The sequence below is a fragment of the Panthera onca genome, chromosome D1, assembly GCF_046562875.1.
Source record: "Panthera onca isolate mPanOnc1 chromosome D1, mPanOnc1 haplotype 2, whole genome shotgun sequence".
NCBI classification, from domain to species: Eukaryota; Metazoa; Chordata; class Mammalia; order Carnivora; family Felidae; genus Panthera; species Panthera onca.
The window spans coordinates 102,824,624-102,836,645 of record NC_138348.1 but is presented as its reverse complement, the minus strand read 5'-3'; the positions used below and the strand labels follow the sequence as shown (position 1 = coordinate 102,836,645).

General features: G+C 41.8%; 1 protein-coding gene across 1 annotated transcript; it reads left to right on the top strand.

Moving 5' to 3' along the window:
* Positions 1 to 728: 728 nt before the first annotated feature.
* REXO2 (RNA exonuclease 2) lies at positions 729 to 11,194 on the top strand. The gene is made up of 7 exons (XM_060604799.3): positions 729 to 936; positions 1,966 to 2,049; positions 4,981 to 5,058; positions 5,665 to 5,776; positions 7,229 to 7,337; positions 8,709 to 8,762; positions 10,736 to 11,194. Exons 1-7 carry the CDS (start codon positions 790 to 792, stop codon positions 10,863 to 10,865), a joined length of 714 nt encoding a protein of 237 aa, XP_060460782.1. The 5' UTR covers positions 729 to 789; the 3' UTR covers positions 10,866 to 11,194.
* The last annotated feature ends 828 nt before the right edge of the window (positions 11,195 to 12,022 follow it).

The window sequence follows — 12,022 nt, the reverse complement described above, 5'->3', positions numbered from 1 at the left end:
GTTTTTAGTTCATTTTAATTTGCTGCAGATTCGTTATAAAAGGACAAGATTTAAACTTGGAGGGACTTGTAAGAGTGGAGCAGGACGTCTTCATTAGCACTGATACACCACAGCTGAACTGAAACACCGACCACCTCCCTTCACAAGGAATAAGGAGCGACCCTTTGCCAAGGAAGTCTTATTGAACACCTAATACATGCTAAGTGATCACTGATACAAGATCTCAAGGATTTCTAAAGGATTTGACAGTGGAATTGGCCTTCTGGCCTAAAAATAGCGCACCGCCCTGCTGCATTACGTCAACGAGAAAAATACCCTGCGTGGAGGGGCAGGTAAGTAACAAGGTTGGGGGTGGGAGGGGGAGAGGCAAAAAGAGGAAAGATCTGTTTGAAAAAGTATATGTATACATGTATAAATAGATAACCATATCTCCCTTGACCAAACAAAGTAAGAGACTTCTTTCTCAACCAGGCGGTTCGCAACTAATCCAAACTCAGGAAATAACTCTGTGAAACGAATAAACTTAGTTCTGAAAAACATGCGCGTCCAGTAACATCCGAAAACACGTGGCGGGGGTGGGGAAAGCGGTCGGAACACCAGTCGAGACTCCAAATACCATCATCCCATTCGGCAGCTAAGCCGGGCTGCTCACGGCGAGCCGGCGCACTGGATGCTGGGACTTGTGGTTTTCGCTCCTGCGCCTCCCCGCGGGTTTGCGACGTTTAGCGACCATCGCGCCTGCGCCAGCGCCGGCTGAGAGGTTGGGGCCGTGGCGGCTCGTGCCGGGTGATGCTAGGCGGCTCCCTGGGCTCCAGGCTGTTGCGAGGTGTGGGTGGGAGTCGCGGGCAGTTCGGGGCGCGGGGTGTCCGCGAAGGTGGCGCAGCCATGGCGGCAGGGGAGAGCATGGCTCAGCGGATGGTTTGGGTGGACCTGGAGGTGAGTGCGGTCGGCGGGGCGGGGGAGGGGGGATGAGGGGAGGCGAGTGGGGTTGGGCACGGAGACCGAGCAGCTGAGCCTGTCCGCGGACGGCGGCGGGTCTCTGGGTCTCAGGTGTGGCAGGTGAGCGCCGCCGGGCTGCGGGCTGCGCGGGGCAGGTCGGCAGGCTGGACTCCTGCGGGTGTTGGGGACCGTGGTGGACTTGTGGGGTGTCTTTTCAAAAGGGAAGAGTCATCCATATGGCTGCATCCCGCCCCCTCCCCCCGCCCCAACTCCCGAACTCCGCTCGGGTGTGACCTCCCTAACGCTTTGGTCCTTCTGGGCTTAGGGTCACCGGGGTGGGGGGTTGGGGCAGCGGCTGTGCCAGCCTCCACACTCCCCTTCCGCAGCCTTATGGGACCCTAGGTTGTTCGAGCTGGACGGGACTCCGGAGATGACTCAGCCTTACTTCTCATTCCATAAACGAGAAAACTGAGGCCGAGAGAGAGAGTTCGTCCCATTCAAGGTCATGCTGTTAGGGTCTCACTTGGGACTAGAACCTACTTTTGATCCCTTTAGGTTTTCCAAACCCATGCCGAGGACTCCCCCCTCCGCTGAATCTGAGTTTTCTTATATATGAAATGGGGGGGGGGGGGGAGTGGTGGTTAATAACCGTGCTTTCTCCATTAGATTGTGGTCAAGATCAAGTGGTGTAATTAATGTGAAAACTTTGTAAGCTGCAGAGATGTAGCGATGTGAGTTGCCTAACTCTTGACCAAATTGAATGGTGTCAGCCCTCAATTTTGCTGACTTTGCATCTGTCCTACAGTAGAACTGGGGTGCCTCACATAAAGTAGGCCCTTGGTAAATATTTATTGAATAAATGACTCATGTTTAATGCCTGGAGGGCTAGCCCGGGAAGCATCATTGTCTCTTTTATCCTGGCTATGGGAGATGAATGGAATATGTTTGGGGGGATTCCAGTTAAATAAAATTGGGTAAAATAGAGAGTTGGTTCTGTGTGTGTTACATATTTACTTTTGATTGCAGATGACAGGATTGGACATTGAGAAGGACCAGATTATTGAGATGGCATGTCTGATAACTGACTCTGATCTCAACATTTTGGCTGAAGTAGGTGATGCCGTGTAATACAGTCATACTATTTGGAGTGTATTGGAAATCTAAATTGTTGTTTCCCCATCTCTTTATGTGAAAAATAGGAAACCTGAGGCCCATATATAGGTTAAGTTCCAAAGTAATGTGCTAGGTCATGGTAGGGTTGGTTGTAGAACCGAAGTAGTCTCTCACAACCTATTTAGTTTTCAATATTCCATGCACCAAATGGCAAAGGGAATTGCTCTCGTTTACTGAGACCCTACTGTGCACCACGCACAGTTCTAAGTGCTTTACATGTACGTACTCTCAGTCCTCACAGCGACTGCGAGGTAGGAGATTACACTCATTTTCTAGAAGAGGACATTTTGGCAGGGATCTTGGGTAATTTGCCCAAGGCCACCTGGCTTGTTATTTGGGGGAGCCAGGAGTTTCACCCAGGCATTTGAAGTAAAGAACTGGTAACCAACCAGACAACCAGCTGTTGTCTCATCAGGATTAGTGCCTCATGCCAAACTGTCATCTTTGTATCATCACCTTAATTTTAACTTGAGTCTGTATGTCCACTTTCTGCCTTCTCCACTAGGATGTGTGGTTACCTAGATCTATATTCAGATTTTAGAATTTGGTGATGCAGAATCGGCATATTCTCCTATTGATATATTGGGCATGATTCACATGCTGCTTTTAACCGAAACATTAAGCAAAACAACACACCTGTTGCCCTTTGGCCCCTTGTGAAGCATTTGAGAAGTGTGGGAGAGAGCTTCTGATTGGTAGACGGTGAAATCCTGGTCTTGAATTGGTCCCTGGTCTCATACTGTCAGCAGTTTCAGAGGTAGTAAGAAACTCCAGGAACACAGTAGGGATGCTTGTGGAAAAGGCGGTTCTGTTAAAGTCAGTTCCTGGAGAGTGGTAGTGATGTGTAACTGACATTGGATACATTTCATAAATCTCCAGTAAGACCTCTACTTCTCTTGGTAGGTAAGAGACGGGAGAAGGCATTTATAGATGAATTACTACTTTTGTGGAGTACTAGGCACACATCCTGGAGTACCTCTTGATACATCAGCTGGAGGAGAATCATGAGACTTTGTGTTTCTCATCATAACAACTAGCTCTTTTTTTTTTTAACTTTATATAAATACAGTTCTGTGTTTTGGGTTTGTTTTTTTTTTTTTTTTGTCACTTGGGATTTACTGCAAATGAATAGTGAAGCGAAGTGTCTTTATTTTGTCAGCCCTCCTTACTCTTGGCTGAAGAAGAGTTTTTCCCTTAGTCTGTTGATATAATGTGAAATACTGACAGTTTAATGGACCAGTTAGTTAATATGTACCCTGGAGGAAATTTGGGTCTGTATTCACACAGCTGCAGATGACTGTGGCATTTGTAAATAGACTCAGTCAGATGAGGATAAGAATGTTAAAAAAAAAAAAAATGCTTATGGACTATTGGCACTTAAGTGTCATTTCTGTGGAAAATATGTTTTATTTTTGTATATGAGTCTGTGGAAAAAGTTTTATGCTGGTAGAGGAAAAAACATCCTACCCTGAAAATTTTTCTGTAGATAGTGCAGGGTTCTGAGCCAGGACCTAGAATAAGTTATAGAGCCTTAGATTAATAGTTTGCTTTTCCCATCAGAGTTTGTTAGAATTGGTTTTTTTTGTTGTTGTTGTTGAATGTGTGTTTTTTTGTTTTTTTTTTTTAAACAATAGGAGGGTTTTGTGTGTGTGTTGTGTGTATGTGTTTTAATATATGTAATCAGTGAATTTTTTGCTTCTTGGAGATTGCCTTTACCAGTTTTCTTGTCTGGCTGAAAGTCCTTGTTAGTTGTAAGATGTCTAATAGTCAAACTCTAGCCTTTTCTCTCAGTGATTGCAAACTATTTTTATCACCTTAATTGTAATAATACCTTGGATTCATAGAGTACTTTTCTTCCAAAAAGGTTCAGAAACTTTGATATCTGTAATTTCTTTTACCCTGTTAAGCAGCCCTTTGAGGGAAGGGGGTGGTTTGTTATCTCCATTGTACAGAGAAACAACGCCCAAAATGACCTGTTTTAATGCCACAAGTGAGGCTTCTGTTTCTGCTGGGACTGTGTCTGAGACACTCAGAAGTTGAATGTTCTGTTAAATGGAGAGGAGAATTAGAGGGCCACGTGTTTCTCCCCCCCCCAGATGTTACCAGTTACCCTTTTAACTTTTTGATATAAAAATATCATTAAAATTCAACAGTGTAACTTTATCTAAAGTGTATGTCTAGTCACCTGTTAGTTTTTTGCCCCTTTCTGCTGCTGCCTCCTACTTCCCAAACTCTGTGTACTTTCTTGATACTTTGTATGCATATACAAATGTGTGTATTTTTATTTATTTGTTTTTATCCAGCGTAAATGAAATCACATGCACATACTTGCTGTTGTGCAATTTGCTTCTTTCACTTGGCAATATAGACACTTTCCAAACTGAACTCCTAATTAAAGGTTGGCAAGCTTTGCTAAAAAAGACTGAACAGTAAATATTTTAGGCTCAGAGTGCCACATACCCGTCACATGTTTGTTTGTTGTACAACTCTTCGCGATGTAAAAATCATTCTTAGCTCACTGGTTAAAAAAAAAAAAAAAAGAAAAGAAAAAAGCCAAAGGTCAGGGCTGGGTTTGCTGACCTTTGATAGGCAACTAGTGTCTTCTTATTAGGGCATTTCACTCATCTGAGGCGTGCGTGTGTGTGTATGTGCGTTTGTGTGTGCGTGCGCACGCGTGTGTGCATTCCTTTTCACCATTGTACACAGTGCTGGCATGAACGAGGACCACTTACAGAGATAACAAAGGGCCCTCAACTCTTTCTCTGCTACCTGTGTGTTTAATCCTCACAAAGTGAGGTTAGACTTTACCTCAGACACCAAGGTTGTCCCTGTTGATTCTGGATGACTAATGGCTTTTCCCATCCACAGGGTCCTAACCTGATTATAAAACAGCCAGATGAGTTACTGGACAGCATGTCAGATTGGTGTAAGGAGCATCATGGGAAGGTAACATTACCAAATAACAGGAGTGCTGCTTTGGGGATCAGTAATGAGCGTGTTGCTCCCACATCTGAATCCTATACCATTGTTGGATGGGATTTTAAAAAGGGTTAGAGGAAGATTGCTTGGCAAGCCTGGGAGACCACTTGCTTGTTTACCTGTCATCTTTGGGACCTGTCGAGATCATCTTCTGAATGTTCTCTCTTTTCCTCTCCTGCATTCAGTCTGTCGCGAACGCATTGCGGATTGTCAAGTATTGCTCAAGTCAGTCTTTTGGATAAGGTTAGACGTCAACTCAGAAAAGGGGGAATGCTGCTCTCCTGTTCATAGTTGTTTCTTCCCAGAGCTTATATCCTCGGACTCTGAGCACCGTCTTTTCTGACTGTGTGGAAATGCTATTAACAATCAGGAACATAGCCTTTTGGGCCTGGATTCTTTAAGAAAAAAAAAAAAAATCAGTGCAAGGATGGCAGTTTCACTTTGAACTTGAGCTTTACGAATAGTCCATCTGTGGTTATATTAGCCCATTTTAGAAGTGAAGTTTCATTTCTGGATGCCTTTGAAAACTGACTTGATGTGTTTCTGGTGGGGGCTGGGGATTCTCTCTTGCAGTCTGGTCTAACCAAGGCAGTGAAGGAGAGTACAATGACATTGCAACAGGCAGAGTATGAATTTCTGTCCTTTGTACGACAGCAGACTCCTCCGGGGCTCTGTCCGCTTGCAGGTAAAATCCGATCCTATGTATATCTCGTAGATAGTCTTCCATTGTGGTAGTTCAAGAGACCGCAGTTCCAGAAAGATCCACTAAGACCATCATGCCTTCTACTTACCCCGATTTAGAGTATACATCTTAATTTCGTGTTCTGTTTTCCTTGTGTACGTTATAACATGAGTATTGGAAAAATACCCTGAAACCCAGTGTGAGATCGAGAGTACACGGACTTAATAAAATTTTCCCTCCTATTTTTACTATGGGAAATTTCATATGTGCAGAAAAGCGGGATTTATAATGGTTAACCTTGTGCCATGTATGTTTTGGACATTTGAAAGTAAATTGCAGGCATTCTGAAACCTCATTTCTCAATACTTCATTAAGCATTTCCTTTTTTTTTTTTTTTAATATGAAATTGATTGTCACATTGGTTTCCATACAACACCCAGTGCTCATCCCAACAGGTGCCCTCCTCAATGCCCATCACCCACTTTCCCCTCCCTCCCACCCCCCATCAACTCTCAGTTTATTCTCAGTTAAGTATTTCCTAAGAATAAGGATGTTTTCTTCGGTAGCCACAATGTCATTATCACATTTAAGGTAATTAAAAATAATTCAGTAACATCATTTGATATCTAGTCCATGTGGAAATGTCTAATTGTTTTTGAACCAGGACTCAATCAAGACTCATGCACAAGTTTACCTGTTTCTCCCCGCCCACCCTTCCCCCCTCCCCCCTCATCCCCCACCCCGTGTGACATTGACTTTTTAAAGAGACCAGGCCAGTTCTAGGTTTTGAAAGCACTGCCATTGTCAGAGGACAGTTAATGGTCTGTGGAGATGCGTTTGTATTTGTATATGTGAATTGATGTGATAGCTTATGCTTTCCTTGAATTTCATTAAAAAGTTCTGACATTAAGTACTAGAGCATATGTTGTATATGTAATCTCCCTCTAGCTAGTGTCGTTGGTGTCTATTTTAAAGTACATATTTAAAATTTAGTGTTTTTAATATAAATTACTGTATGGAAACATGAATATGGATATGATTTGTTAAAATTGGAATGTGAATAAAGGTTTATTTACTTAATGTGATTCAGTTAAGTTTTTAGTGTTAGTAGTGTGGATTTCATGACACGGGAGAAAATTTGCACATCTGGTATGATCCGAAAAAGTAACGAATAGATGTGTGTGTGAAGTATGTGGAGTGGTAGATTTATCCTTTTTTTCCGGAGAGAGGCCGTTAATAAATTTACCTTGAGCCTGACTAAGTACTCAGAAATCTGCACTTGTAACCTAATCACATGCCCTCAAACCTGATTTAGAGATTTTGAGATGCTTTTAGGAATTGTTTAAATTTAAAAAAAAAAAAATCCTTTCCATTTCAAAAATAGGTAATGAGTTTTTATATCCTGTTGTATATTGCTAGAAATACACAGATGCGGTATGCTTGGTGTCTTTCTAGGAAATTCAGTTCATGCAGATAAGAAGTTTCTTGACAAATACATGCCCCAGTTCATGAAACATCTTCATTATAGAATAATTGATGTGAGCACTGTTAAAGAACTGTGCAGGTAAGGGCTATATTTAGGATCCATTGAATTGCCCCATTTAGCATGTTTTAATTGAGAATTTGTGGAAAGTAATTGAAGAGAACTCTAGAACTTGAGGGTGCCAGGTGGGTGTGCAACATTGTCCCTCGCTCGCTGGGACAGTTCCTTAATTGATTCTGGACTGGTAAGAATTGCGAGGAATGATGCCAGAAATCTTCTGTATAAATTTCGTTAGTTGAGAAAACATGTTGAGCACCCATCCTGTGCCACGCGTTGGCCTGTGTGCTGGGAACATACAGATGAAAAGCCTTTAAATAGCTTAGAATCTAATGGGGTGACAGATGTGTAAAGCACACACCCTCCAAATATACTCTATGATGACTCCTGTCGTGGAAATGTGCATAGAGAATATCGAGGGCACAAGGGGGAAGGAGCCCTGAAATGTACCGGATTGAGGAATGGGAAGTCGGGGAAAGCTCTGCATAGGAAATAAGTTTTAAGTTGTTATTTAAAGAAGAGTGGACGTTTTCTAGGCATCTAGGTGAGGTGGGAAGATTCTTTAGAATGGGCACAAGTATGAAGAAATAGAGGCACAGGAAGATACGGGCAAAATATAGTTGAGGCCTTACAAACAGTTCACTAATGCTGGAGGGCAAAGCATGATGTTTGGCAAAGGTGGGAGGTGAGGCCATTTGCAAAGGGCTTGTATGCCTTGCTGAGATGGTTAACATTGTAAGGGATGGGTTCCTTTAAAAAAGTTCAAGTAGAGAAATGAGTGATAACAATTAGATCATTCTGATTAGAAGGTGGCAAGAAAAGAGGGAGATCAGAAAGGAGGCTTTTCCCTCATCTTGGAGAGAGGAGAATGAGCAAGGGAAATGGCATTTGGGTGGCAGAGAAGGGTACGGAGATAAAATACCTGAGAACATCCCTTGGCACGGTATCGAATGAACGAAGGAGTGGGGGAAGGAAGAGCGGTAAAGCAATTCTAGTGTTCCTGGTTTGGGCAGTTAGGCAGTTGATGGAACTGTTCAAAGATAAAGGGGAAGATAGGAAAAGCTGATTTGGTGGATGGGAGAAGGGAGGCCTTGAGGATAAGTATGGTTTTATATATGTTGATTAGAAGTGTGATGTCCAGCAGGTGGTTGGCTGCCCATGACCAACTGGGGGAGGGCTGAGATGGTGTGAATCTAGGAATCTTACACGTTGACGAGCTTGCCTAAAGAGAATATCTAGGGTGAAGCGTGGGTGGAAGAGAGAGTCCCAGGCAAGGAGGCAACTTGATAGTTGACCCAAATGCCTTTTTCCATGTTGATAAATTGCTTGAAGGAGGTAATTATCCAGTATATTTGAGACAGTTTCCTTTGAGAGTTCCGTTTTTGCTGTGTATAGACGCTGGTATCCAGAAGAATATGAATTTGCACCAAAGAAGGCTGCTTCTCACAGGTAAGTTTGGGTCCTTCCAAGAGCTTGGCTGTCTGACAAGCACATAACTCTTGAACTCCTGACTGCCTACAATAATGTCTGTTCTCTGCTCTTGTTTTCTTGGGGGAAAAATAAAGGTCCACCAGTGTAAAGACAACTTTCTTTTGCTAAGATGATCTGGAGCTCTGTTCAGGATTCTGTTATTCCATTCTGACATATGTAGTATCGTATGTCTTTATTGCAGTTTTAAAACTTTTAGATAGCTTAGTGTGTAGGTATGATGAAACAGTCTATAATCTTTCTAGTAATGAGCAATATTAATTTTCCTCCCAGCAAGAGCATGAACTTGTAGCCATTTGAAATTAATTACAACACTTTGTGGACAGTTGTATTAATATAGCCTAACTTTGATACTTTTTAGTTTTTCAGATCCTTTCTTTTATGTCTATAGACTTAGGCCCAGGAACCAAAGAAATTTGAAGATCTTGTTTGTTTAGTGTCCTGTACTTACTGGCTCTTTAAAAAAGTTTGGTTTTTTGTTTGTTTGTTTGTTTTTTTTAAATTTTGTCATCATTCAGGAGGAACATAAAATTTGATGGGGGATTTAGCAGGCAGCTTCTAAGGGCAGCATTTGGTTCATTCCTTTATGGAGTCCCCACCATGTGCCACGCACAGTTTTAGGCAAACAGACCAAATCCCTGCTCTAGAGAGTGTGGTGTTCTAGTGTTTTTTGGGGGGGAAGGATTAAATGGGCTACAGCACAATAATACAGGTTTAGAATACCTTATCTGAAACAGGGTTTGATGTCTTTCAGATTTCAGAATTTTTCAAGCTTTAGAAAGGTAATAGTGTATCTGTAGTGTTTACTATTATATAACATGCCTAATAAGGTCAGAGGAAGCATCCCCTGATCAAACTCATTGATATTTCTGCAGTGAAACATAGGGATATTCACACCAAATAGCCTAACTACTGAGTATGAATAGCCTTGTATCAAGATTAATCAGGTTTTGCCACACAGTGAGTCATAAAAGTACTTTGGGTTTTAAGATCCTTTATGGACTTAAGTGTTGTGGATAAGATGTTGTATACCTTGATTTAGTCAGAGGCTTTATTTTTGATCGTTTCAGCTGTCCACTGGATATCCAAGACCTGGGAGGAAAGCAGAACTGTTAGGTTAGCCACAATAACCGCCGTGAAACTCCTGCTCTAACGTTTGTGCAGTTTATTCTCTAGAAGAGGCCCTTGGCTTATCATTCAGGGCTTACTGATTGACCTGCACACTGTTCTAATAATCTCGGTTACCCGATTTCTCAGGCCACGACAGACGAGAAACAGCATGTTGGAGGAGAAGAGAGGCTGTTAGATGGAGTCAGGCTGCCCCTGGTTATAGCACAAATCTCCACCAGAGAGAGAAGTAGATCTTTCATGGTTAGGTGCTGTCTGGTGATCGATGTGCATTATGACTGAGTCACGAGTCATGTTTGAGCATGCCAGTGTGTATTTGGTGTAGGGATGTCATTAAGTATTGCACAGTGTTTCCCAGACTTTGTTCCATGAGCTGTTAATGAGTGTTCCACAAATGTGGCCGATTCAGTTTTAGAAACACTGTGTATGTAGTACAGCCTCCCTTTGGAAACTCGCGATACACATGGGTACATGAAATGCTTTGCAAAGAAGTTCAGACAAGAAATATTTGACCTAGATTTTCAACTAAACTTACTTGACCCCAGAGTTCTTTTTTCCCCATGGAACCCTCCACCATTTTCTAGGACAGTTTGGGAGACTTTATCATCTGATATATTTTAGAAAAATATTTTTCAGCAAACTTATTTTTTATTAGATGAAGCCCTTAAATTTGATTTATTGAAATGTTCCTCTTCTTAATGATATCAGATAGTGGCATTTACAGTAATACCTGTTCTTAAGTTCTTTAGTCCATTGCTGATAACCTCCGTGGACATTTCAGTTCAGCGTGATGTGTTTGCTTGTAGGGCACTGGATGACATTAGCGAAAGCATCAAAGAGCTTCAGTTTTACCGCAATAACATCTTCAAGAAGAAAACAGATGAGAAGAAGAGGAAAATTATAGAAAATGGGGAAAATGAGAAGACCGTGAGTTGATGCCAGTTCTCACACTGCCAGCACGTAGTTCTCTGGAAAAGCAGCTGCTGGCGGTTTTGTTTCATTTTGTTTTCTGTTCCTGCTGATTGCTTGGTACAGCGCCTTCTTTCAGTTACCTTGCGTCTCCAGATTATCCAAACAGACAGCACCTGAAATCTTACTTTTCCCCTAACACTCTGTTTTCATTTATGACACAACAGCTCCTTTGTAAGTACCGGGTCATGTCCATCCCTTGGTACATATCTGCATTTGCTTTTAGACCATTTCTTTTGTTTAAAATAATAATAATAAGAAGAAGAATAATAAAGCTAGTTCTATTGAAATGCAAACCTTTTTGTACCATCTATTCTTTCATAGTTTGATTACTGGAAAATGGTGGCGTTTTCTAAGTGGTATGGCTAATGTTTCAATTCTCGTAATGACATTAGGGATGGATTAACTCTCTTATGTTAAACAGGAAGTGAACTTGTTCTGTCTTGCTTCATACATCAAGACTAGAATAACTGGAGATAGATCCAGAGAAGCAAATTTCATTGTTACAGTTACCAAACTAACAGAGCTCTGCAATAGCTACTTTTAATGGCGTCCGAGAAATTCAAGTCAGTCGTCCCACAGGGATTCTGTAAGTAATAACTAAGGTTTATTGAACAGATACTGTGTGTAAGGCAATCACTGCTAGTTTTGTGGAACGTCGGCTGCCCTAGGTTTCATGGTCAGTAAGTATTTGAGAAAGGATTTCAGTCTGAATATGCTAACTCTGAATTTGCCTATTTTACAGCACGATGCTAAGGTGAATCCTTAGAGGCTATATCAGAATCATCTGTCTGTAGAACACAACTCATTCTGACAAACTCCTCTTAAGGCAAGAAATCAGAATTGGGAAAGGCCTACAGGTGATTTCTGCCTGACCTAGAGAACCACTGTACTTGAACGACTTTCCATGGCAGACTCAAATTGCATTTCTAAGTCCATTATGGTCATTATGTGAACATAGGTAGCAGCGTGATCCTAATGTGTGAAAGTTGCAGATAAAGAAATCACTAGAATGTAGAACAGAATTATCATAACTTTATTTACCAAGTTGTTTGAGCTTTGCAACAACCTTATGAGTGGCGAAAGCCTTTAGTGTAACTTTTTCCAAATGAATAAGTTAATTC

Excerpts from the sequence above, each read along its gene's own strand:
- REXO2 (XM_060604799.3), top strand. The coding sequence starts at position 790 with ATGCTAGGCGGCTCCCTGGGCTCCAGGCTGTTGCGAGGTGTGGGTGGG. Across the intron at positions 7,338-8,708 it reads ACTGTTAAAGAACTGTGCAG|ACGCTGGTATCCAGAAGAAT; the intron begins GTAAGGGCTATA and ends TGCTGTGTATAG. Across the intron at positions 8,763-10,735 it reads AAGAAGGCTGCTTCTCACAG|GGCACTGGATGACATTAGCG; the intron begins GTAAGTTTGGGT and ends GTTTGCTTGTAG.